The following is a 27,883-nucleotide window of genomic DNA, read 5'->3' as shown; positions in this document are numbered from 1 at the left end:
AGCATAATGAGCGGAAGCCGAAGTTAAGCAAGATTCTCAGCTGTCAGCTTTGGCGCCACCTGATGGCCTGGCACCTGGAAACCTTCGGGTTTCACCTGAAATCTGCCACCTGCCAGCTGTCTCGAGTGGCGGCTTTGGCTTTGCCTTTGGATGGGCGATTAAAGCGCTCGTCGGCCACTCGAACAAACAGAATCGACGGCTCATTGAGCCGCAGCCAAATGAAATCCGGTGGCAAACAACTTGAAGGATCCACTCGAGGAGGAGGAGGCTGCGCCAAGGAGTCCTGAAGCTCCTAAAGTGGAAAAAAGAAGTGCACAAGAACGAAATCATAAATTCAATTTGATTTATTTCGCTGCCGTACTATATTGGCGTTGGCCTAACAGCCGCCTCTCAATTCAAATGGCAGAGCTTTCACTTGATGTCATCGCGGCGTGCTCTCTCTCGCTTTTCCTCCGAGTTTTCCCCACATTTTCCGACTTCACTCTCTGCCTTAAATGCCGTGGCAGCAGCCGAGCGTAGTCAGTCGATTTCAGTCGGCCGTGCGGCACACACACTCGCAACGCGCTTCTCAGCCAGCTCAACTCAGCTCCGGATTCCGCTTGCCACCAGCTTTTGAACGCGTCATTAATCGCATCGTGCGACAGGAGCCTCGAATCAGTTTTCCCAGCAACGCGCGCACTTTTCCCTCCTTGGACCACCGATTAAGGTCCTTGTTCTTTCTTTCCGCCTTATTGCTTCGGCCTGTGCGTTTGCATTTTAATGTTTGCTTAAGCATTCCGTTCCAAAATCCAAAATCCGGTCAAACCAATCCCGGCGATAAGAAACCTGTCCTGGCAAACGGAGAGCTCAACGCGGAATTGTTCGACACAAAAGTGAATTACAAATCAATTGAGAAAGCCCGCGGCAGCGAGACGTAAATATTCAAATGGAACCCGAATTACATATTCTTTTGAAATTGCCTTGGCTGTGGTGCACAATTGAGATATTCGGCATTTATAAGATTGTGGAGTGGGCTATTTATGGTGATCAGTCGGGGCAAAAGGCTGGGAATCAGTTGGTGGGATTAAAGACTAGACATCATACTTGCTTAAAATTAAACAATGATGTTCTAAAGTCGGCAAAACCACTGCAATATTTAGATTAAACCTGTTTTGCGTGCATACAATTTGAAATGAAAATGCTTTTTGGGTGCAAAACAAGCTGGCAAACAATTCTAAATAAGAATACCTTAATCATTTATCACGAATGAAATTATAACATGTTGTGTACACTTACAATACAGCATTTCCATTTTATATCAACCTATGACACCTATTCCTTTGACCAAACGAGAATGGCCATGTAAATTGATTCTTGGTATCGGTCCACATGCCCAAAAAATGCTCATTTCAGCAAAAATGGGTTTTATTTGCATTGAGCGAATGTTCCTTCGGATGAGTTCACGTTCAAGCTAACTCGCCATTTTCAAAAGAAAACATACAAATGCGTTATTAGTTCACATGCACAATGGCCATACATTTCTAATCGGTAACCCTGGCTGCTTTCCTTGGAACGTCCTTACACAGGAGAGGGCAATCTGGGCAACGAAAGGTTACAAAACGAACTGGAGGCAGACAATTGTTGGGGGATTTACAACATGGCCCTCGTATTGTTTGCAATGCAGCAATAAGTCCACACACACACTGGATAAATGCGGAAAAGACAGAAGAAAGAGGGTCGATGGCGATGGCGATGGAAATGTGTCCACGGCAGTTATGACAACTTCTGCTGGGTCTCACCTGTTTCACCTGTTCGCCAGCTGCTTAATTGGAGTCACAGCCAAAGTCCGGGCGAACTTCCCGATTTCCGTTCCTGCAACGCGTGCCACTGACAGGTGACAGCTTCGATTTGAGGCAGGACTAAACGCATTGCTTATCCTTCAATTCATTTTTTAGATCTGAATATACTATTGTTCGATACTAAAAAAGGTATATGCTCAGCGAGATAAAATTGTAGTTATACTTGCAGAAGTATTTTTCTGTTTACACTATCAGCAAAAAATTAATTGAACTGAATGCAATATTTTTCAAGAGATTTATACTTTGATTTTCAACAAAAAGATTTTGTTTAAAATTTATTATTTTCGTTCATGCTAATAAAGACAACAAATTATTCTAACCAATACCCAATTTGTTTGTAAACATTGTGTAAATAACTTTCCTTTTTAAATTCCGCTCACGTTTCAAAAGCGATTTTCTCAACAACATGCGAATTAGTTACTCAAACCTGCCTAACTAAAATTGCATCTTATTTAATAATTACTCACGAAAATCACTTTCGTAATTGACTATTTCTCAAATCCGATGTCTATCCATACAGTCTATCATCAGATGAAAGTGCTTTCCAGGTTTCTTTGCCATAAGCAAAGTAGTAAGCGTACAAAAAAGTGGGATTCAGTTGCAATTTGCATGCAGTTCGGCAATCGCTGCGAAATTGAAACGTGCCAAATGTGCAAACAGAGGGCCGCAATCGTTTTCCACCTTGTTTGGATAGCCAACCAGGTGATATGCAAACATAACCCAAAGGGACTCCCGTGAAAAGTCGACGGGTCGGGTGGGTTGGGCTTAAACTCAACCCTTTTTCTACGGCACTGCCACTAAATCAGGCTACTTCCACCAGGTAATAGAGAGATAAAATTTGCTACGTGTGGAAAATGCGAAGAAAAAAGAGAGTAACTTTGCAAATAATGTTTACCCAGCCACTCGAGTGTTTAGGAACCTTTACGCATAAATTATTTATTCATTTGCCGTCGCCGGGTTTTTATATGCATCGTTAAAACTTCTGTTTGGGATCTCAAAGTGAATTTTCGTTACCTTTGACCCGCCCCCCAAAAAAAAAACGGAAATAGGGTTTTTTACGTTGGCTATTTTATAATGAGCTGAACTGGATTCGCTTTTCAACCCATTGCTCATATGGTTTTCCTTTGCGCCTTTGGTCCTTTGTTAAATTTTCACTTTTGCAAGCGATTTTCCCGCCGGCTGCTCAAGAGAAAAGCGACGTGAAAAACGGCGTTGAGTGGAGGGCGTGGTCTCCACTTTCGCAGTGAAAGTGTTTATTTTATTTGAAATAGAAATAAGTTTCATTTCCTTTTTTTTACAATTCCCAACCAAAACGCACCCTGCGGCTGCGGTCCAACGTTGCGTATGAGCGATGTTTTTTCAAAATATTTCCCCATTGAAAACGCCGACTCGAAACTAATTAGCGCCCTGTGCGCCGAGTGCTTGTTGTTTTGCAGGCTTTCTGCAGCAGCTTTGGCTTTTGCATGTAGAAAGTAGCCAGCGTGTCCACGTCATGTGATATGAGCTGGGAAAATATTGTTAGAAAAATGCTGCAACTTTTTCATTACATCAACTTGACGGCTGTGAAGTGAAAACTTTTTAGCAACCAGCAGGAGCAGGCGGAAAAGTGGGAAGGCAAGCGGCTTTGCCAGCTGTGGATGCTGTTTCTTTAATTTGTATTTAGTTAGCGGACGATGCTAATGAGTTTGCTGATTAAAAAGGGACCGTCTTTTGATGTGCCACCTCTGGAATGAAATTTGCACAAGGCTTACGAGCTTTAAGACCTTGTTAACTGGCGAAAAAACAAAAGACATAAATTATTCGGCGAGCCATCAAACCATACTCGCAACCTTTTAGCTGGCATCTCCTGCCTGGAAAAGCTAATACAAACTGGCTGAGCCAATCAATTACGAATAGTTGCCAAAGTTGAAGTCATTCTCACTTAGCTACAGCCAGTCTATCAATCTTCTAATCAATCTGAACGGAGCAAATAGCCAGCTAAAGTTTCGACCTTAGCATTATGAATTTATGGACCGTTTGGGTTTAGCCGAGTGAAAACTATGCCGATTTCAATAAAAATCATTAACCGAGCGAGCACTCAAAGGCCGTTTTCGATTGGGTTTCTGTGCGGGTGGGCAGAACTTTCCGACACATTAAATATGAATGAAATGCCACGGTAATTAAGCCTAAACACAGAAAGATAAACAAACCGCGAATGGTCGTAAAATGCGATGAGGTGGCGCCATCGAAATGAACTTCTTTGACCAAACACATTTGCAATCGAATTATAAATAAACAGAGGCCACAATGAAATAAGCGCCGACAGGAAGCCAATTCAAATCGCCCGAGTCAGCACTGCTGTTAGCCAAATAATTTATTTCCAATTTCTAATGGAATTGGCATAGAGCGAAGCCCTTGGGCCTTATGGCTGATTAGCCAATATGAATTTTCAATATTTCCGGGAATCTTAACTTCTGGTTGGTAAACGCGTAATATTCCAGCCTTGTGCTACCTACAAATGCGCATTGTTTCCGCATCCGAGGAGAACGAATTCACTTAGCCAGAAAGATGTGACTTTAAGGCGAGAATTTCATTAATCTTTGTCGCGCGTTCCTTGGCATATTAAAATATCTCTTTTGTGATACGTGAATGCATAAAATGGCAGACAAACGAGAGTCGAGCATCTTTGTGTAAGCTTTAAAAATCTCCCCCATAAAAGCCAACGTGAAACATGCAACAAGCTGGGTCAGGAAGCGGGCCAAGAGAAGGCCACCACCACCCACCAGCTACTGTGTCGGGGCTATACCTACACACACTAACAGGAACACACACACGCGTCTGCATACGTGTATAAGCCCCATTCATGTGGGTTACAATGAGGGCCAGACGCTTGTCCAAGGAACTAAGACAAAGGATACACAGAAATCAAGTTTAAGTGCAGTTGAAGGCGGAAACGTGAGCCTCACACGTACACTGAGAGAAACCGCAGGAAAACATTGCAAATATCATCAGTAACATTTTCAAACTAAAAGGAAACTTGTTTGTTTTGCTTAATTACGATCAATTGAATATTATTTGCTTAAATAAAACATGACACCATTAAAGCTGACTAAACTGACAAACAAATGCCTTTTCACACAATGCCACAACAAATAATTAATATTGTAACATTAATGCGGAAATCGTATCTATCACATTTAATTGCATTTCCAACTCGTTACCACTCATTAAAATAATTTATTTAATGAATAGATGACAGAGTATTCCCTGTTCCACATTTTGGTCTGTCCAAAAATGGGCGGAGTCACACCTGACTAAGTATTGGTGCCAGCTTTTAAATCAGATACGTTCGCTGGTAGTTGCCAAGTGCCGCCTAAACAAGTGCAATTATTTTAATGCACTTTTGACTCGTGACATGGCAAGACAGCGCAACAACACGGCGACAGGCTTAAAGCACTGCTCGAGCATTTATGCGGCTATTGTCCTGCCACACACACAAACACACAGGCACACACACTTATGCAGCGCCACAAAGACAGTCACAATCGGGAGCACACAGTCGCACGGAGAGGACTCCTTGAGTCGCATCTGCCAAGGTCGCGGCGTGCAGTTGAACTTGACAAAGGATAAAGGACTCGCTCGGCATTCGCCTGGCGGCTTTAATTCTGCATGCAATTTCATAAACGTTTTGCCACCCTCTCAGTTCACCAAGTCCGTGCAATTTTCCATAATTTTTTTTTTTGTGCCTGGTCCCGCGGAAGTTAGGCCAGCGTTAACCCTTCAAACGATTCGCGGGCGAAACAAATTGAATTTATGTGCCAGCGCACACGACGCCACGCAGAAATGTTCCCAACGTCACTGGCAGTGCCTACGCACTCCAGAGCGCCATTCTTCCGCCCCCTTTCACTTACTTTCCCAACGCCAGCCACCCCTTTGGTGGCCACGACATGGCCCATTTGTTCTATGACCTCTTACACTCCGCCACCCGTTCGGTGCTCTCCCAGTTGGCAGTTCGCATTTCGCCTTTCGCCAGCATAAACAAATTTTGCAAATGTGCGCATAAAACTTACGAAATTGCAAAAATTTATTTTATTTCACAGCACAAGCCACACACACACACATACAGAGTGTGGCAGTGACAAGCGCCTTTCCTTGGCGTTTCCTTTGTTATGAGGGGCCTGGTATCCTGTCATCTTGGCCTTCTGCGTCTATCTGTGTTTGTGGCTCGTCGCCTTCTGGCGCTAATTTAATTAAGACTCATAGACAAAGAAGCCTGACGGACCGACAATATGTGTCAGTGCAATGTGTTGTAAGTCTTTTCAAGTGACTCCGACAGCCCCGCCCACGAATATTTCGAAAATTTCCACAGAAAACCGACAATAAACAAATATAAAATAAATATAATTTCGGCCTTTTACCGTCGTGCAGTCATAAAACACAAACGCTGGCAATTCAGTCAAGTACTTGGGCACGTTGCGTATACGACTCGTTGCCCGGGCGATGGCTGCATTTCATTTAATGTTACGCCTGCCGCTCGGCAAATATGATTTTTATTGATGCCCCTGCGGCTTACATGTGTAAGCTAAAAATAAACTGATAAATTGACTTATTACAACATAATTCGCCTGCTGGCAAAATTGGTGTGGGAAATTTTAAGTTTTTGTGAATTGCTTTTTTTCGGCCAAATTTCAGGTGTGTGTGTACGTGTGTGCATGCGCAGGTAAAGCAGACAGGAAAGCATAATTTATGCAGGTAAAGTGGGGAGAGCGAAGGACGAGCATTTCATTAATATTAATTGACCAATTCAAAGGGACGGCAAACAAAGAGCAATTAAGTCACGAAAACAGGCCAAAAAGCCAGTTAGTTCCAGGCTTACTTATAGCTTTTTTAAACGCACTCGGAGTCGAGACAAATGGGCCCAAATAAATAAAAATAAATATTTAAATGGCCAAGCCTTTTATACACGGAATTTACACAGCGGGCAGCCACTTAGTGCGGCGAATCAAATGGAAAAATGGCAACTGCCACAAAAATTTACAGGATCTGCTGCTGATGCAAAGAATGGCAAATTATTTGCGTGAGCTGCTTAATTAAAAGGCTGTTTACAGAAAGTGGACCCCAAAAGCACTTTTCCACAAACTTAAGCCCGGCGAATTTGTTGTCCTTTTGGTCCTGTGCAAATTCAATTCGAGTTGCCATTGATAACGACTGACAGCAGCTGTGGCCATTTGGGTCTGGCATTAGTTTTTATTTTCCACTCCGTTCACCTTCCATTTGGCACTGCAAAAACTTATCAAAGGTTCCAAGTTTCAGTTCCTGTTTTGCCGAGCAAATGTCGGCGACCATTCAATGGTGTCAGCCATTTTCACTTTGGCAAAAAGAAAGCGGCGATAAAGTGAACATTTATTTGATGATTTTATACTCTTTCAACAATGTTCGATACTTTGGTTGAACGACCAGTGAATATAAAAGGATTTCATTGGAAATAAATCAATGATATAGGAACGTTACCATATATGCAGTTATATAAAAATATTGGGTTACATTTTTTCAATTTCTTGTATGATTAATTTACCTTTTGAAAAGAGCATTCCATCTTTTCCTATAGCCGCGAAACTTTCTCGCAATCAACTCAATATTATTTTTATGTTTTATTTTCGCTTTTCAATGTATCGAATGGATGGCTTGTCAAGTTTTGTTTCGATGTAATTGAATTTTCACCCCCCTTTGGAGTGGCGCACAACAGCGATAATTAAGTATACGTGTCGTGGGCCCGGGCTGCCATGTCAGGACTCATAATGCACTGGCAATTATCGTCAGGCTGGCAGCAGATGAGCAGTGCAGCTCAGCAGCTATTAGACAGGATAATAGACACTCGAAATTGCATTCAGCTGGAGGAAAGTGCAAGGACCCACTCCCTCCGGCCGGACAGGACAGCATTAATCATCTGTCAGTGGCAGACAAAGGACTCGGTCATCCTGTGACAGCTCGGCTCGCCCTTATGGGTTGTGATTTTTGGCCGAATTCCCACTCGAGTCACTCGTGATGAAGTGCGTAAGGGAGCCGGGTGGTGTGAGTGGAAATGGCCATGGACATGGGGGAGGGATATCACACATACGCACTGGTGGCGACAACTTTTGGGCTGTCCACAGGCTGTCGGGCATTTCATGCACAGCCGAGCGGCTGATAGGCAGCCCTCGCAATTTATGGCAGGCAATTTGTATCTGTGGGTGGTTGGTGATAGCAGATAGGTGGTGGTTATGGCATTTGTCCGTGCCATTCGTAGTGGCTGTGTAAAGGGGGGCAGGGTGCGGATTTATGACAAGTGATGGCCCAGTGGATCAACCGATAATCTCTACTGCGCACAGCCAGGCAATCTCAATCGCAGTGGCACATATGCAAATTTGCAAATTCCCACCTCACTTTCTCTCTCAAACAAATACAGATAGAGCACACAGCGAATCCAATTCAAAAGTGAGGCACTAGGAAGCAAAAAAAAAGAGTCCCGTATGAGTAACAGCGCCATGGTGGCCGTGGCCATATGCTGCATCCTCGTCCTGCTGGCCGTCTTCATCGTGATCATCATAGTGGTCGGCCAGACCATCGAGGAGCCCAAATGAGACATGCTCCAGCTGGGACCTGGCAACTTCCCAGATGGATAACAGAGGCCCCCACAAAATTGTTAGATTGCTGGGGCCGCCAGCAAAAATTTCGTTGCCACCTCATCAGCATCTGCAGCATCCGCAAAATCATCATCAACCACCCGGCTGAAAAATTAGCAGAGGAAACAGAAGGATCAGGAGGAGGAGAAGGAGAAGCAGGAGAGGAGTTTAGCGGAGTGGAGTGGAGGAAATGCGTCCCATCGTCAGTATCCATTGGCTGTGATGTGAAATTTTTTGAATTTGTGAAGCAAAAATCAATCGAAAATCAACCCAACACAAAAGGAGCTACTAAATTTTGGAACATTCCGCATCCTAAGAACACACATCTTCATGTAGCATTTCTGTGTGTTAAGTGTTGTTAATATAAATGTATATATAGACACACAATCTATGAATACAAAAATATATAGATATCTAGACATACTTACGTAATTATATATGAATATATAGATATATATATACTATATATGTGTGTAACCCAACCGTCGTAAAGTTGCGTTCTTTTTTATAAAAGTGTTGTTAACAAACCGATTTTTATTGATGTTTTAATGATGTTGAATACAACATATACGAGTATATATACATGCATACACACACGAAAGTGGAATAAGTTTACATTAAAAGTCCAGCGATGTCAGAATGGATGAGCGGAAACCCAAGAAGCCGAAAAGGATGCGAAGGATTAAGGAATCGAGGGAGCAGGACAATAGGGAATGCAACTGGAGAGCTCAATTGTTTATTATACCGTAAGATCATATCAATTCGGAATGATGCCAGCAATTGCACTTGTTAATTGCACAGCAATGAAGGTAAATCCCTTGCGGAATTGTCAGCCGGAAACCTGGAGCATAGATATAAATGGAAGATATGGATTATAGAGCAGAGGAGATATGCATTTTATATATCAAAAAACTTTTGGATAAGTTTTACGTGTACGTGTACCTAGGAGTAGCCAAATCTCGTGTATACAATATAAGCTGTTAGCAACTATGAAACTTACTCACTTGAAACCAAATGAACTAGCCAACTTTAAACCCCACAAGCTGTAATTTAATTGAACCCCAACCAACCAAGCAAACAAACACTCCAATTAAATCAATTCAACCCAGAACGTACGTGCGCTGTAAAGGATAATAAAAAAAGAAACAACTTCCACCCAATTCAACTCAATTCAGTTTTAATCAATGCAAATGCCAGACTCAGCGAACACAATATTCAACAAATGATCAACGCGCGGCGCATAAATTAATATATTAATTAAATACAAAAATCAACAAAAGTGGCCAAAATCAGAAAAGAGAAAAGGTAAGCCGAACATTTTAACGTGTTATACAATGACTTTTCCCTGAATATCCTGACTAGTTTTAATAGAAGTGCCCAAACACTTTTTGCGGCTTAAAGTTACCTAGATGGATCAATTGGACAAGGACGAGAGTGGGCTATAAAGTTTCATTGCTGCCGAGGCCCCTGTCAATTTGATTAAAATTGATATGCCCAGTTACTGGGGCAACTGCAGTCCTTGGAGTTCTTCATGTGGTGTGGATCAACCGGTGCCCGTGGTGCCTGGGCAAATGAATCGGAGCAAACTCCAGGATGCCAGACAAAAAGTCAACTTGATGAATATTTCCACCTCAGTCCGCATCAAGTAATCATAAAGTGATGGAAATTCAATTTACACAGCATTAAATATGGCAAAAATGGGACAGCGTTGTTGTGGGTGGCAATTTATGTGCGTTTTCATGTTTTGTGTTTGTGTGGTTTATTATTATGCAGATTAGGGCAAGTTCCACCTTTACCTTTTGGCTTTGGCCCGACTTTACCCACTTGATTTTCAGCTGTGTCCTGGGTGTGCATAAAAAGCCGCCCCGAGCAGCTTGAACACGCCCCCTGCCAGTCCGCCCCCATCCTCCAGCTTCTCCTCCACCTCCATATGCAAATTACGTTTCATTTTGAATTTGTGCTACCTTTTTGCCACACACACACACCAGCACACTCGCACACTTTATGGCCATTCAATGCCTTGGCCAAATTGAAGCTGACGGCAAATGTCACGTTTTATGACTGCGTTTGCATATCAACAGTGTGTGTGTGTGTGCGAGGTGTGTGTGTTTAGAGGGTTTTCGAGCTGCATCCGCTACTGGAAGCACACTCGAAATGCTCGAGTGCCTATCTGGTTTTTCACTTAGTCAACATTATGCAAATGCGGCGCTGCTTCCAATTTCAATTTGTTTGTTTATGAATTGCTACTAACACAAATTAATTGTCCAATTCCAGGGCAGATTGTGGGCGGCATTGGGTGGGCGCGGCTGTGAATCGCAATCGCAATCTGATTCTGCATTTGCAGCTGAATCCGAATCCAAGTCCAAATGCGACAGTGCGCAAAAGCAATTATCCAAAGGAAATTGCTCAATTAGAAAGTCGAAATCGACAGTCAAACTAAAACACACAACAACTGGCAAAACAGAGCCAAAGGAGAGAGATTAAACTAAACGACGACCTATTTAAGTAGATACAATGTCCAAGATTTAAGGACAAGATTCACTTTAAAATCCTAACTTCCAGATAGAAATGGTTGATTTATGAAATAGTAATTTATAACAATTTTCATCCGTGATAATGGGAAAGCTACTTTATGTCCTTTTCTTCGACCATTCACTAGACTAGAAAAAGTTGTCTCCTTCAGTGATTTCGCATAAGTAGAACTATCTCATTATTTTCGATTACATTTGCATGATGAAGCCCTCACAATGGCAGCCAGATAGCTTCTAGGAATTGCAGTCGGCAGTCAGCGATGTGTAAAGCGCAGATAGAAGATGTCCACCTAATGCTGGCAGGACCAAGGACGAAGTGCGCGGGGCTGGGGAATAAACTGCTGCCTAGTGACTCGAAATTTAATGCAGTTTTGTGAAATGTAGCAAAACCAATTGGCTGGCTAGTTTTCGGGGTGTAATTTTCGCTGGAGTCATGGCCAAAATGGCGCTGAGTCAACAGCCAATTAATCAATTTAGCCAGCCCTCAAGCTGTCTGGGCCATCAATTTAATGTGGGCACGTTAAGGACAACGGTCTTGTGTTGCCAGGATGTAACAAATGCCAACGTTTTTAAAACCAAATTACAGCCGTGCTAAATGATTCGACAACAAACAGAGATTTGGCACACCAAACACACACACACACACACAACGAGCGTATTTTTCATCGGTGGCACATTCCGGATGCTTTTGTTGTTTGTGTGCTGCTTTAGCTTTTTTGACCGTGTCGCTACGCATTTTAATGCCGCCAGCGAGTCGGGCCCAGATTTATGCCCATTTATTGAGCATAAGTGTTGGCAATTTATGAACCAGCCGCGCCGAGTTTCCCCCCACTCCAAAATGGCATTTTAATAAGCGACTAAGATTGTATGTGTGTGTGTGTGTGCTGTTGGGTGTCTTTGTGCTGAAATGAAGATTTATAAACCGCCCCGAGTTGCTTTTCAACTCCCGAAAGTCGGGTTCAGCATACCCATAAATCTCCCACAGAATCTTGTTTAGTTTATTGAATTATCAACGGTCGGAGGTGTGTGTGTGTGTCTCTGTGTGCTTGTGTGTGTTGGCTTGACATTGTCTGACATAAAACTAAAGGAAATATCAAACACGTGCGCCAGTCACAAGGCACTTATGTAAATACATTTCCCCTTGACATCCATCCCCGCAAACGTTTATATTTATAGTTTTATTTGTCTAAGGTTTGTCGGAGCGGCATTAAAATTTGCTACCGCTTTCTACTTATCTACATCTCGCGTGTTTTCCTCATTTCCCAAACAATCACACTCACACAGAGATCGCCTCTTGTGGCACACGCATTTCCACTTAATTTTCCTGACTCATTTAAATAAATTTGTTTGGTTTCTGTGGCCTTAAGTATGCGGAACACGTTTTGGGGCAAATCTGTGAAAAATAATTTTCTGTAGCATATTTTCTGGGGCCGACATCATTGTTCACACATGAACACGAATATATTTAAAGACTTACAATTTTGGGCTCCGTTCATATCTTATGTAAATGAATCGAGAGCGATAAATTATATTTAGGATTTTGTTATCTAAGGCGACATGGGTGCATTGCTCAAAAACATGTGCACACCACATGAGTCAGTCACTTGAGATCGTTCCCCGCCTCCTAAAATAGTCCCTTAGTGGGAGACCACAGATAAGGTCCTCGCCGCTCAAGATAGGCAGATGTGCCCGAGCGTGGGACCTCGATAAGGCAGGGACTATTTACTTAGGCCTCTGCGTAGGCCATTTACTTTAAGATGCGATTCTCATGTCACCTATTTAAACCGAAGATATTTCCAAATAAAAGCAGTTTCTTACAAAAACTCAACGAGTAAAGTCTTCTTATTTGGGATTTTACATTTGGTCAATCGAGCCTTTAATCGACTCTGCAGTTTCCCCCTACCAAAGGTAAGGAACTCAGAGAAAGGCCAGCTCCTTTAAGCATCTTACAGCTAAAGGTAGCAAAAATAAGTGACTCTTGTTTCCCCCTACCAAAGGTAAGGAACAGAGTATAAATATAAAAAGCAAAAAGATACAAAAGAATCTTTTATGTTTTAAAACAAGCACCTTATAGTCTATAGCTAAAGGTTGCTTTGTGTACCATTATAAATTGTGGTAAGGCGTGCTTGAGGCCATACATCAGCAATTGTGAAATTAAAAAGTGCATAACAAAAGTGCCTTATAAATGCTCTAATAGCATTAAATCAGCTCATAAATAGAGTGCAGTGTATATGCCATAAGAGCATAAATTAAATAAAAAGTGCCTGAAAACAGTGCCTTATAAATGCTCTAATAGCATTAAATCAGCTCATAAATAGAGTGCAGTGTATATGCCAAAAGAGCATAAATGCCGAAATAAATGGCTAAAAAACAAAAAAACTGACTGGACTACAAAAATAATAAAACGTGCCAAATAAACAAAAAAAATCATCTTTAAACATCAAAGGAGCCTCTACCAGCAGCAGAAGCAGCAACAACAGCAGCAGCAGAAGCAGCAACAGCAGTAGCAACAGCAGCAACAACAGCAGCAACAGCAGCAGCAACAACAACGACATCAGCTAAGTCAAAACAAGAATTTTCTGTTTATCCAAACACACATATATATATAAATACATATAAAATACATATACACGTACTATATATATTAAGAAATTACAAAAAATTTTCAAAATGATGTCAGAAAAGACTATTCAATTCCTTAAGAAGCAGTCCGAAATTATTTTGGAAATTAGAAAGTTGGAAGTAAAACCAACATTAACAGATGTAGAAATTCTAAAATTAAATGAGCTTCAAAAATGTTTCATTGCTAATCATAGCAATTTGTTAAAGATCGGCGTTGTCGATCATGAATATTTTAACGCGAAGCAGTATGATTTAATAATGATGGTGTTAGAAAAAATTAAAAATAAAAATGAAAAAATTAAGGGCGAGTCGGTAGAAAACACTTTCCCTAAATCAAACACTGTCCCTAAATCAAACCCTCCCCCTACATTAAACCTTGAAATGTGTGGTCACCCTGAAAAAGAGGGTATAGCACAAAACAACGCTTTAAAAGTAGAGCAGGCATTTCGAAATAATGTTGGCCAATTTCGAGTATATCTAGAAGATACGTCTAAACTAATAGACAGTAGTCCAGATTTCCTTAAAATAAGGAAAAATAAAATTGAATTTTTATGGCATAAAATAGATAACCTGATTGAACAGGTGAATAGTCATTTTGAGAGCTCGCTATTCGAAGAAGAAATTAGCGAACTTGAATTTGACAAACAAAATATTCTTACAGCCATTAATAGTCGACTCAGTGGCACAATAAATAAAGCTGAAATGTCGACGGTTGTTAAGGCGGAGGAGTTACCAACCCTGCCTAAAATACAGATTCCCACTTTCTTTGGTGATTCCAAAGAATGGGATCTTTTTAATGAACTCTTTACAGAGCTCATACATGTGAGAGAGGATCTCAGTCCTTCTCTCAAATTTAATTATCTAAAGTCAGCATTAAAAGGAGAAGCCAGAAATGTGGTTACTCATTTACTGCTCGGCTCTGGAGAAAATTATGAAGCCACTTGGGAGTTTTTGACCAAGCGATATGAGAATAAAAGAAACATATTCTCAGATCATATGAATAGGCTTATGGATATGCCAAATTTAAATTTAGAATCCAATAAGCAAATAAAGACATTTATTGACACGATTAACGAGTCAATTTATATTATAAAATTAAAGGCACAATTACCAGAAGATGTGGATGCAATTTTCGCTCACATAATTCTTCGGAAATTCAATAAAGAATCACTCAATTTATATGAAAGCCATGTTAAAAAGACAAAAGAAATACAGGCACTTTCTGATGTCATGGACTTTTTAGAGCAAAGGCTCAATTCTATATCATCATTCTCACAGGAAGTAAAACCTGTAAAGAAAATGATTAATAATAACAAGAATAAAAATTATAGTGACAATTGTGCATATTGCAAACTACCAGGGCATTATTTAATTCAATGCCATAAATTTAAAATAATGAATCCAGCAGAACGGTCTGACTGGGTAAGAAAAAATGGGATTTGCCTAAGATGTCTGAGGCATCCGTTTGGTAAAAAATGTATAAGCGAGCAGCTTTGTTCGACTTGTCGTAAACCTCACCACACGTTACTTCACTTTGCAGGTCATAATCCAGAAAAAGTGAATACGTGTAGAACAACAGGTCAAGCCTTGTTGGCCACGGCCTTGATTCAAGTAAAGTCGAGGTATGGAGGCTTTGAACAATTAAGAGCATTGATTGATAGTGGCTCTCAAAGCACAATTATTTCAGAAGAGTCTGCACAGATTCTAAAATTGAAAAAATTTCGGTCTCATACTGAAATAAGTGGAGTATCTTCCACAGGAACGTGCATCTCCAAGCACAAAGCGGTTATTTCGATAAGAAATTCTCCGAAAAATTTAGAAATTGAAGCAATTATTCTCCCAAAACTTATGAAGGCACTTCCAGTCAACACGATTAATGTTGATCAGAAAAAATGGAAGAACTTTAAATTAGCCGACCCCGATTTTAATAAACCGGGTCGCATTGATCTAATCATTGGAGCAGACGTATATACTCACATTCTGCAAAATGGAGTTATAAAAATAGACGGTCTCCTTGGGCAAAAAACTGATTTCGGGTGGATAGTTTCTGGATGTAAAAAATCCAAAGGAAAAGAAACCATTGTAGCCACAACAATAGAAATAAAAGAGTTAGATCGCTACTGGGAAGTGGAAGAAGAAGAAAAAGATGATATCGAGTCTGAAATCTGTGAAAATAAATTTATCAAAACGACAAAAAAAGATTCAGATGGGCGATACATTGTGTCAATTCCATTCAAGGAGGATGTCACCTTAGGAGATTCAAAGAAACAAGCGATAGCTCGTTACATGAATCTGGAGAAAAAACTAAAAAGAAATGAAAAACTTAAGGTTGACTACACTAAATTCATGAATGAATACATGGATTTAGGACACATGATTGAAGTGAGTGATGAAGGCAAATATTTTTTACCGCACCAGGCAGTGATTAGAGATTCAAGCCTTACGACCAAATTGAGAGTAGTTTTTGATGCTTCAGCAAAAACTACGAATAACAAAAGTTTGAACGACATAATGTGGGTTGGGCCACGAGTTCAAAAAGATATTTTTGACATTATTATTAAATGGAGAAAATGGGAATTTGTTGTTTCGGCAGACATTGAAAAGATGTACCGACAAATTAAAATAGATAATGATGATCAAAAATATCAATATATTTTATGGAGAAATTCTCCAAAAGAAAAAATTAAAACATATAAATTAACCACAGTCACTTACGGAACTGCATCTGCACCATATTTGGCTACCAGGGTTCTGGTAGATATTGCAGATAAATGTAAAAACCAAGTTATTAGTGCAATAATTAGGAATGATTTCTATATGGATGACCTAATGACTGGAGCTGATTCGGTAGAAGAAGCTAATAAATTAATAACATTAATTCTCCATGAATTGCAGAAAGTTGGATTCAACTTAAGGAAATGGATTTCCAACAATTCCAAAATATTAACCACTGTGGAGGACACAGGGGACAATAAGGTTCTCAATATTATCGAAAATGAATGTGTTAAAACTTTAGGACTAAAATGGGAACCTCAAAATGATTTATTTAAGTTCAGCGTAAATTGTAATGATGAATCAAAAAATATAAATAAGCGCGTTGTGTTATCAACGCTAGCAAAAATATTTGATCCGTTAGGATGGTTGGCACCAGTCACGGTTTCAGGAAAACTTTTTATTCAAAAACTTTGGATAAATAAAAGTGAATGGGATCAGGAATTATCCATAGAAGATAAAAATTATTGGGAAAAATATAAAGAAAATTTATTATTGTTAGAGAATATTCGAATCCCAAGGTGGATTAATTCAAACAGTTCTTCAGTCATTCAGATTCACGGATTTGCGGACGCCTCCGAAAAAGCATATGCTGCAGTAGTCTATGCTAAAGTAGGACCTCATGTTAATATAATAGCTAGCAAAAGTAGAGTCAACCCTATAAAAAATAGGAAGACAATTCCCAAACTCGAGCTGTGTGCAGCTCACCTGCTTAGTGAATTAATCCAAAGACTAAAAGGATCAATTGACAATATAATGGAGATCTATGCTTGGAGTGATTCCACGATTACCTTAGCATGGATTAACAGTGGTCAAAGTAAGATCAAATTTATAAAAAGAAGAACGGATGACATTCGGAAATTAAAAAATACTGAATGGAATCATGTTAAGTCAGAGGATAATCCAGCAGATTTAGCATCCAGGGGAGTGGATTCTAACCAGTTGATCAACTGTGATTTTTGGTGGAAAGGTCCGAAATGGCTAGCAGACCCAAAAGAACTTTGGCCTCGGCAGCAGTCTGTAGAAGAACCTGTCTTAATAAATACGGTATTAAATGGCAAAATAGATGATCCTATTTACGAATTAATAGAAAGGTATTCCAGTATAGAAAAACTTATACGTATAATAGCATACATAAATAGATTCGTGCAGATGAAAACAAGAAATAAAGCCTATTCATCAATTATTTCAGTAAAGGAGATAAGAATAGCGGAAACAGTTGTTATTAAGAAACAACAAGAATACCAGTTTAGGCAAGAGATAAAGTGCCTTAAAATCAAAAAGGAAATCAAGACAAATAATAAAATATTGTCATTGAATCCATTTTTGGACAAGGATGGGGTTCTAAGAGTTGGAGGAAGATTGCAAAATTCCAATGCAGAATTTAATGTTAAACATCCAATCATTTTAGAAAAATGCCACCTAACAAGCTTATTAATAAAAAATGCTCATAAGGAAACATTGCATGGAGGGATAAACCTAATGCGAAACTATATCCAAAGAAAGTATTGGATTTTCGGGTTGAAAAATTCGTTGAAAAAGTATTTAAGAGAATGTGTAACGTGTGCAAGGTATAAACAAAATACAGCTCAGCAAATAATGGGTAACTTGCCAAAATATAGAGTGACGATGACATTCCCGTTTCTTAATACTGGAATAGATTACGCAGGTCCTTATTATGTTAAATGTTCAAAAAATCGTGGCCAAAAAACATTTAAAGGATACGTTGCTGTATTCGTTTGCATGGCCACCAAAGCCATACACTTAGAAATGGTAAGCGATCTAACTTCAGACGCATTTTTAGCAGCACTCAGAAGATTTATTGCTAGACGGGGAAAATGTTCCAATATCTATTCAGACAACGGAACAAATTTTGTAGGAGCTGCAAGAAAATTAGATCAAGAGTTATTTAATGCAATACAAGAAAATATAACGATTGCAGCGCAGCTTGAAAAGGACAGGATTGATTGGCATTTTATTCCCCCGGCAGGACCTCACTTCGGAGGTATTTGGGAAGCTGGAGTTAAGTCAATGAAATACCATTTAAAGCGTATAATCGGCGACACTATTTTGACTTACGAAGAAATGTCAACTCTTTTATGTCAAATAGAAGCATGCTTAAATTCAAGGCCATTATACACTATAGTTAGTGAGAAGGACCAACAAGAAGTTTTAACACCAGGTCATTTTTTAATTGGAAGACCACCTTTAGAAATAGTCGAACCAATGGAAGATGAAAAAATCGGAAATTTGGATAGGTGGAGACTTATCCAAAAAATGAAGAAAGATTTCTGGGTTAAGTGGAAAAGTGAATATTTGCATACGCTCCAGCAAAGGAATAAATGGAAAAAGGAAATTCCTAATATAGAAGAAGGGCAAATAGTTTTATTGAAGGATGAGAATTGTCATCCTGCAAGATGGCCTTTAGGAAAGGTGGAAAAGGTGCATAAGGGGAATGATGATAAGGTCCGAGTGGCTAAAGTAAAGATGCAGGAAGGATATATCACTAGACCCATTACTAAAATTTGTCCCTTGGAAGGAATAAAGTCTGTTGACAAAAATGAGGCTGACCAAGAGCCAAAAAGACGAACTAGAGCGACATCGGGAATGTCCAAGATCGGAATCATTATGGCAATGTTGTTGTTTGTGTTAAGTTGTCAAGTTTCTAGCGCATTACCTAAAGATATAGCACCAAGATATTCTATAGACAAAATAAATAAAACCTCAGCAATATATCTAGACCCGCTAGGAGATGTTGAGATTGTGAGTACTTCTTGGAATTTGGTTATCTATTATAAAATGGATCCATATTTTAAAATGTTAACAAAGGGTAATGCGCTTATACAAAGTATGAGGAAAGTTTGCGAAAGACTTCATAGCTTTGAAGAGCAATGTAGTCTAGTCTTAGATAATATGCAAAGTCAGTTATCGGAACTTGAAGAAAACAATAAATTGTTTATGATGCAGTCTAGATCTAGAAGCAAGCGTGCTCCTTTCGAATTTATGGGTTCCTTGTATCATATTTTATTTGGTATAATGGATGAAGATGATAGAGAGCAATTAGAAGAAAATATGAAGAATTTGTTAGATAACCAGAACAACCTTGATAAACTAATTCAAAAACAAACATCTGTGGTTGATTCAACTTCTAATCTATTAAAGAGAACAACAGAAGATGTTAACTCCAATTTTAGAAGTATGCAAATAAGAATTGAGAACATGACAGAAGTTCTTAAAGAAAATTATTATGTTTATAAGGAATCAATAAAATTCTTTATGATTACGAAACAGCTACACTCATTGATTGAAGAAGGCGAAAAAATTCAAGCAGGCATTATAAGCCTGTTGATTGATATTAATCACGGTAGGCTAAATACAAATATTCTCAGGTAAGGTTCCTGCGAATTCAAAAGTCCGTCTGCAATGTACTGGCTCTCAAATTGAATTGTTTGATTTGCCTCAGCAAGGAGTTTTAAGCATTGCGCCATATTGTACGGCAAGAACCGACGATAAAATTCTAGTTGCCCACCATAACATTCAGTCCGAAAGTGAAGAATTATTATCAACACCTTATATAGGAGAAGTTAGTGAAGTGCCGAAGATTATTTGGGATCCGCTGAAACTATCAATATTAAATCATACTGAGGAATTTGAACGATTGAATAATGAAATTAAATTTATGAAAGAGAACCATCAAAAATTGAAAGATTTACATTTCCATCATATTTCCGGACATGCTGGATTAATTATTGCCTTAATACTAATGATAGTATTAATAATATATTTCATACGGAATGTGCTGTGCAACAAAGAATGCAAGCAATAACCTTTGCAGGTCCGTTGCCAGTACTATAAATATCAATAGTAAATAAACAATAAAATAATATAACAAATAAAAATATACAGTCCACTATATCGTTATTTAATAGAAAATGTACTTCTACATAGAAAAAGCAAAATGTTTAAAATAAGTTAATTGAGTACAAATTGTTGAATTAAAAATAATATAAACCATAATTGTAATCCAATAAAATTAAAAGCCAGAAAAACTAGGCCCATTGAAATCTTAGTTGCAAAATAAATGAACATATATCAAATAAATACAGTCCACTACTGTTATAAATGCAACTAATATACTAATGTACATCTCAGCTTTGCTGGCCCTTTGGCAGAATGTTCACACATGAACACGAATATATTTAAAGACTTACAATTTTGGGCTCCGTTCATATCTTATGTAAATGAATCGAGAGCGATAAATTATATTTAGGATTTTGTTATCTAAGGCGACATGGGTGCATTGCTCAAAAACATGTGCACACCACATGAGTCAGTCACTTGAGATCGTTCCCCGCCTCCTAAAATAGTCCCTTAGTGGGAGACCACAGATAAGGTCCTCGCCGCTCAAGATAGGCAGATGTGCCCGAGCGTGGGACCTCGATAAGGCAGGGACTATTTACTTAGGCCTCTGCGTAGGCCATTTACTTTAAGATGCGATTCTCATGTCACCTATTTAAACCGAAGATATTTCCAAATAAAAGCAGTTTCTTACAAAAACTCAACGAGTAAAGTCTTCTTATTTGGGATTTTACAATCATTGAGTTGCAATTATGGAAAATACTATAAAACGTATTTACTTATTTTAAGCTAGAAAATAACGTATTCTGCCGGAAGACCTAGGAAAACTTTTCCAAAAAATAATAAGGTCCAGTGCCGCAAAAACCCCAAGATCACACAGGAAAAGAGAAGTCAATGAAGTGCTGCACTTGGAATGGCAAACCGAAACATGAAACTTGTTCCACACACACAGCAACGCCGAAGAAAAACAACAAATTAAAACTTTAAGCTTCGAGGCGCCGCAAAGGAATTATTTCAATGTCTAAAATCTTAACATTGACAGCAGATGCTGCAGAAAAGGGGCACTAGATCAGGGTTACGGCACAGTGCATGCCACTTCAGAGGCAGCCCCACCATCGTGCAGCGAGTCCAAATGGAACGCCATGCCATCCTGCCATGCTGAAATCCCCTGCGATGTGCACTTGGCATCAATCAATAATTGCCCATTGAAGGCAGCTGCTGGAAGACTAGCTGGTTGGGTTGGCTGCTCGAAGCGAGGATGCCACGCCATGATTGATTAGCGGGATGCAACACGAGGTGCTTCAGCAGAAACCCGACTAGACATCATAATATGGCGCTTATTGAATTGAGTCCTTTGGCTGCTCACTACTGCGCCGCCCATCTTCCCTTCGATCCTTCCCCTTGGTTCCTTTCTTTTCCGTGCCATGGCCACAGGACTGGCTGCTGGTGATATTGCATTGTATCTTTGAAATCGCCTGCGCTGGCAGGACACTCAAGGATGCTCGTCGAGTGGCAGTCGGTGTTCTTATCCGCCCCCTCGAAATCTCTTTGACTGCCGCTTGCATTTCCATTATGTCAATTTGCTCCTTCTTCTCGGGCCATTTAATTGCCATCCCTTATTAACAGATGAAAAGATGTGAGATGTGAGATGCATGTGGCACCTTTACACTCGAAACTTGCATAGTGGGTGCCACAGATATTTTGTTCATAATTATATTATAAATAGCTGCTCTCTCTCTAAAATACTGATAATATCTTTATTATTATTATTATTATATATTATATTATTATTATTGCATAGGCCATAGATTATTGTTTTCCGTGCAGCTCTTTCATCTCGGAAAATCACTTAATACATATTGACTCTTTTTCGTTTCGTTGCAGGTACGTTCGCAAGAGTCAATCGAAAGCGTGAGTAGCAGCCACAGGCAATTTTATTATTTGCCACTTATCGATAAAAAAAAAAGTTCTTGGTTCGACGTAGTCAAAAGTTCAAAGTTGAAGCGGCCCTCAATTGCAGTCATCGAGCTGAGGGATCTCGGCAAAGTGCATAAATAAATGCAAAAGAGTTTAGGTAAAAGCCAGGGGACGGATCTCAAGTTGACCAAAAGTTGGGCATAACTTAGGCTGCTAGTGCTTGGGATTTCTCTGTGGCCACCGGGGCGTATGTATGATATTAATTATGAATTTAACCCACTCGCCAGGGCCATTAATGAGCTTCAAGATAATCACCTGTATTTAATCACCCTACTAATTGGCCATAAATTAGTCTCAATTTACCTAATAGCTAACGCAAATATGCACTTAGGACCCCCTGCAACATAATATGCATAATTATGCCAGCCATTTGAAATAACCAGGCCCGAAACCAGAACCAAAATCCAGCCTTGAGAGTCTGGGACGCCGGCTGTGTCTAAGATCCCTATCCATACTCATAGAATCTCATCATCATCATCATCATCGTCATCCTGGGCCATCAGCACTCACCTGCCTTCGTCTTAATCAACGCGTTTTATCGCCATGATTTTATTTTTCGGCCTGGAATAAACTATTAGGAAAACTCATTTTCATGAAAATCCACATTAATTGCTGTTACTGTTGGCGGCGTGTTGTTGCCAACGTTGTTGCCATTTTCCCATCTGAGGTTTTGGTTTTGGCAGCAAGGCAGTCAGATATAATCCACTGCGCAAATGCAAGGTATCTGTCACGTCTAGTTTACAATTATTTCCCAAGAAAAAAAGCTTTGAATAAATAGTATCTACGAGCAAAAACATGACTCGTTCTTTTAAAAGTTCTTATCCCAGTGTTTTTGATTTGGCATAAAACAATTGGAAAATGCTAGCATGACAAGTGGAATTAGCCAGTAGAGCTTGTCACAAATAAAAAGTGTCAACTCCCGAGCAGCCTTATAAAACATTACACAACACTGCAGCCTGTCATTCGCTAAGCTTTCGACAGGATTTTCTCTCAGTGAGCCGCACAGGAATCCGTGTATCAGAACGGCATGCCAGGCAGCAATAAAACAACATAAGGCGCTGTGGCGTCTCTCTGGTTTTGGGCCTGGTATTTGGCGAACGGTGTTACTTGTAAATTTAACGCAAATTGTCTGTAACATGAGCTCCTCCACGAAGGTGTCTAAGGGGGATGTCGGAGGCAGGGGCAGGTGCAGGGAATGGGAGCGGTACTGGAGGATGGGTCTGTGGCCGACTGGTTTTTGGGTAAGGGGCATATAAGGACACTGCGGGTGGCTGTGTAAGTGCCGACAGCAGTGTCAGCCATTAAATTTTCAAGAAGTGTGTACTCGAGCAGGAAACCCAGGCAGACAGCAGCAGGCGGCAGGATCAGGTGCCGGGGGACTTAGCCCAGTAGACAGACAGAGCCACTAAAGATTATGTGTTCAGAAGGGCGACAAAAGTGTCGCAATGGAATCAGCCCATAAAAGAAGTTCTCGATTTGAAAAGTAACTTCAGCGTACGAGTAGTACTCGAAAATGGTCCTAGGCTTTACTGAACTGCAATCGTAGTAAAGGGATTAGTATAGACTTCTTGAGTGGATTATAAATTGAATTATGTGTTAAAAGTTTGAACAATTATTAGGTTTGCCAGTTGAAGTTTATCTATCTTCAAGGATGTTCGTTGAAATTCCCAAGATACAATTTCCATTGGTAATGGAAATATTTCATTCCGTTCAGGATTATTAAATTTTCGAGAATCCAAGGCACATTCCCTCGTGTCGCCTGGCCCAATTTATGTGTGTGTGTGCGTGGGTGAGTGTCGGTTGGGTTATTAGTGGCATTACATGCCTCCTGGGAAACGTTTTCGTCATCGGCATCATCGTCAGCGTCTTGGTCTCGGTTTCGGTTACGGTCCGGGAGCATTTAGTGACACGCATCCTTGGGGCGCTATTTGCGCCACACCGCAGGCTGTGGTGTGTGTGTGAGCCGCCCGGTGCTCCCCCAATTACACCTGTTCGCAAACGGTAAATATATTTAGCAGACAACTTGTTTGCCCAATGGAATTGCTGCCATTTAGCAGCTTTTCATTGCTTCAGTTAGTTTTCACGGCACGCAATTAAAAGCTGCAGCATTGTGCAGGCTGTGTTCCAGCTGCGATGGCATTGAATCCGAGGCGCAGCCAACAAAAGGTGTAAATTAACATAATGACAGAGGCGTCGGGAGGGGGGTGGCGTTGGACGAAAGAAGGGGGCTCGATGGCAAGAAAACAAATGCCGGGGCAGAAGTGCAAATGCGTTGCCGAACACAACAAAAATATTTATGGCGATGCAAATGGCGTCTGCATAAAATTTATTGACACTTTACTGCGCATTGTCATTGCGGTGCGAAAAGTGGGCGGGGTGTTTTTGGGTCTGCAGGGGCGGGGAGGGAGTAGCTTCCGGTTGCCAGAGTTTTGTGCTGCGGTTGACATTGCTACGCCCATCGTCACGGCCACGCCTCTAGTTTTTCTACCCGGTAAGCGTGGATTACAAGGGTACGCATACATACATATTATATATGGGGTTCGTGAATGGGGGTCCAAGCGGAAAACAAAAACCCACCAGCGTATAGTCCCGGGTGCTAAGATTACTCGTTGATAAATAAAAACAGCATAAACTTTATAAACAGGATTGTCAAGTCATAAAGGTGTCTAGAAGTACGCGACTGACTTTTGCATATTGTTGCAAACTTTTAGACACTTTAATAAATAATATTAAAACTCTGTTAATTTCTGTCTGTCAGGAGGTATTAAGAAATCCAAATCCATGCCACGAATTGAACTTTTATGTTCATATTCAAATAAATATATAAAAAAGAGCCAAATGTATGCAATTCATTCGAAAGCAGGGTATCCCATTGTCCAGAAACTTTTCCCTAGAGTTCTTTAATTTTTTTTTGTTTTGTGGCACGTAGTCAGCCTTGCGTGGCTGCACGCAACGTGTGTTGGTGTGCGGGGGGGTGAGGTGGGCGTGTATGAGTGCCACACAAATCCGCTTTCATTTTAATGAGCAAACTTTTGCTCGTGCGCCATTTATTTGCTGTTTAGTAAACTGCATTTCAGATAAAATGTCGCTGCTGAGTATGAGTGTGTGCATGTGGGTATGGGTTTTCGAAAATTAATTTTAAACACCCATACACGGTTGACAAAGGCGGTAAGCTGGGGATAATCGCACAGATCGCTTGCCTAAAGGGATTCTATTCGGTTGCGTGAATAATTAAGTGGAAATTACGTAAACGGCTTAGTTGGGGCTTTGGCCAACACAATGTTGACAAGGAGTATTTGGCGATGAAATCACAAAATCAATAGGCAAACCGTTTAGTCAGTTAAATTCGAGGCCGACATTTATCCCAGTAGTAGTTTTCCGCATTTGATTTCCACCCAAACTCAAACCCAAAACCGTACTTTCGGCAACTGCGGACCGCAGCTGCAGCTGCGCAGCCCACAAAAGCCAACACAAAGCATGCCCCAAACCGACCTTCTGCCCGAACATCAAACACATCTCTCGGTCGACTCATTTATTATGTGCTCCAAGCGAATTTAATTACAAGCGGAACACCCTCAAGGCTTTGGTTAATTTCTAACCGATGTGGCCATTTATGGGGAATTTATAGCTGTCAGTTAAAAACCGATTGGATCAATCAAATTTTAGCCTTATAAAAATATATATAATATATTTGATACAAAAAGGACATACATTGAATGTAGAGCCGGAAAAGGATTTAGTAGTCCAGACTTGTTATTTTCTTAAATGCAACTTGTGCTAAACTTTCGCCAGTGCAAAGATCAAGTTACAAGAAAAGCAATAGTTTCCTCTACACTATTTTGCCTTTTGGCTATGATGGTATACTAGCAATTTGAAGTTCATCGAGTTAAAGCCGGAGTAGTTGGATTTCATTTATTAAACTAATTAAAAATATAACAGAGAGTGTTTTCTATGGGAGAGTCTAATAAAAGGCTTACGGGGCTTTGAAAGTTAAAGGAAGTGGATGCTGCTCAAATCACCTTGAACAATGCAGCGCAGTGTGTGCTAGTGTGTGTGTTTTGGAAAGCTCTTAATAATTTCCGCTGGCTTTGGCGCACACACAGACAGGCACTCTTACTTTACGTTGCGTATACGCCATGGCAGCCGGCGCACGTCGAGTACATGAATTTCCTTTCCCAGCTGCACTATCGGTGGATTCGCTTATCGTGCGACTAGCACCCACACCCATGGACAAAGCTGAAAGCCATTTGGATAGATAGATAGATGCGGAGCGTGTGAGCAAACAAACAAATGGACAGACGTCGGACAGCTTGTCATAAAGTCGAGAAGCGCATTTCCATGTTGGGCGTCAAGTTGTGACTGAAGCAGAGCAGGAGCCCCATATTCAAGCATATCGCAATCATTAACGCTGTCTATTTGTCTACCCCCCGTTTTCAAACCACCCCCCAAAACACACCCACTCCGCCAAACACCACCAACTACCAACCACCACCCACCGTGCAGGCGGTGCTCATTTAAAGTCGAACGGCGCCGACGGAGAGCCTTGGATGCAGCCGGTGGTGGCCTATTTGGAGGTGTCGTCGCGACCCACGAAATCGCCAAGTAGGTGGCGCCATCTCGCCCTTTCTCTCTTCCCCTCTCTCCACCACAAACAGCCAAACAACCACCCATCCACCACCCACCACCCACTCACACACACACCCTCTCAAGTTCAAATCCCCCATCTCGATGTGTGTGTGTGTGCCTTGGGCCGCGCGCGTGTGTGTTTGTTTTTTGGTGTGCGAGTGCCTGCAATGCGCGCCCGTAGTTAACAGTTGCGTTTTACTGTCCACCCGTAGTGCCAGTTGCCCTAGTTGACCAACTCAAATCGCTTCCTAGTTGTACACATATCAAACGACAACCAAACACCCACCAGAGAAGAAGTCAAGGGATTAGATCTGTAGTGCCAAATAAATTTGGTGAATTATGGCCAATAACTATAGCTATCTAATCATATAAATATTGTAATCTTGCTTATTTGCTGACACTAATGAAAAAGTATTAAATGATTGATAATAACTCATAAATACACTCTGGTTATGAACAAATAAACTTGAATAAAAGACATATTGTCATGATTCTATGAAAAGTATTAAATCAGAATCATATTAAAACTAAAAGTTAAAGTAATTGTGGATAGAATTTATATTGAATATACTTGAAATTCCAAAGCTGCCCAGCTAAAATGGGATAATTAAAGACAGTTGCTGACATTTCTCTCTGTGCACACAAAGCCATACACACCCACACATTGACATGCCTTGTTAACAGCTCGTGTTCCGCTGCTACGTTCTGTGTATGTGTTCTGTATTGCTGTGTGTGTCAATGTCTAGTCTATATGCCCGCCGTAAACATCCTTTGAACTTACCGATGGCCATGTGGTGTGTGCCAACTACGCCGCTCCACTTTTCTCGTCCTTTTCCACAGAGTGTGATCAGACATTCGTGTCGCGGATCGGCGGACCACAGAATGGCAGCTTCTCGGCCCCGCTGCTGCACAACCATCGCAATCACTCGCGCCAATGCCTCTACACCTTCCTAGCAGGACCTGGTCAGCGCGTCGAAGTAGTTTTTAAATCGTTTAATTTAAGAGGAAGTCCGCCAGA

General features: G+C 40.5%; 3 protein-coding genes across 10 annotated transcripts in view; all 3 read left to right on the top strand.

Annotated features, from left to right (window-relative positions):
- The window catches only part of LOC6620703 (cubilin), a 54,817-nt gene that overhangs the window by 18,427 nt on the left and 8,507 nt on the right, over positions 1–27,883 (top strand). For 7 of the 8 annotated variants that reach the window (XR_004362193.1, XR_004362194.1, XR_004362195.1 and 4 more), the window contains 2 exons: positions 26,743–26,841; positions 27,706–27,883. Coding sequence is in view for 5 of the 8 variants with exons in the window: in XM_032722935.1 (XP_032578826.1) it covers positions 26,743–26,841; positions 27,706–27,883 (277 nt within the window). In the remaining 3 variants the exon portion in view is untranslated. The remainder of the gene's footprint in view (positions 1–26,742; positions 26,842–27,705) is intronic. The other variant, XM_032722937.1, reaches the window with a different exon arrangement.
- On the top strand, positions 508–27,792 carry LOC116801732. Its single transcript, XM_032722942.1, has 3 exons — positions 508–913; positions 8,263–9,784; positions 27,706–27,792. The coding sequence occupies exon 2, from the start codon at positions 8,327–8,329 to the stop codon at positions 8,435–8,437; it is 111 nt and encodes a 36-aa protein (XP_032578833.1). The 5' UTR covers positions 508–913; positions 8,263–8,326; the 3' UTR covers positions 8,438–9,784; positions 27,706–27,792.
- On the top strand, positions 13,611–20,331 carry LOC116801731. Its single transcript, XM_032722934.1, has 2 exons — positions 13,611–18,550; positions 19,989–20,331. Exons 1-2 carry the CDS (start codon positions 13,681–13,683, stop codon positions 20,228–20,230), a joined length of 5,112 nt encoding a protein of 1,703 aa, XP_032578825.1. The 5' UTR covers positions 13,611–13,680; the 3' UTR covers positions 20,231–20,331.

This window comes from Drosophila sechellia, chromosome 3R (genome assembly GCF_004382195.2).
Source record: "Drosophila sechellia strain sech25 chromosome 3R, ASM438219v1, whole genome shotgun sequence".
NCBI classification, from domain to species: domain Eukaryota; kingdom Metazoa; phylum Arthropoda; class Insecta; order Diptera; family Drosophilidae; genus Drosophila; species Drosophila sechellia.
This window is presented reverse-complemented; position numbering and strand designations above follow the sequence as displayed.

Bases quoted from the DNA above. Each gene is read 5' to 3' on its own strand.
- LOC116801732 (XM_032722942.1), top strand. From the start codon at position 8,327: ATGAGTAACAGCGCCATGGTGGCCGTGGCCATATGCTGCATCCTCGTC.
- LOC116801731 (XM_032722934.1), top strand. From the start codon at position 13,681: ATGATGTCAGAAAAGACTATTCAATTCCTTAAGAAGCAGTCCGAAATT. The intron at 18,551-19,988 runs TTAGTGAGAAGG...ATATAGGAGAAG, and splicing joins AAGGCCATTATACACTATAG to TTAGTGAAGTGCCGAAGATT.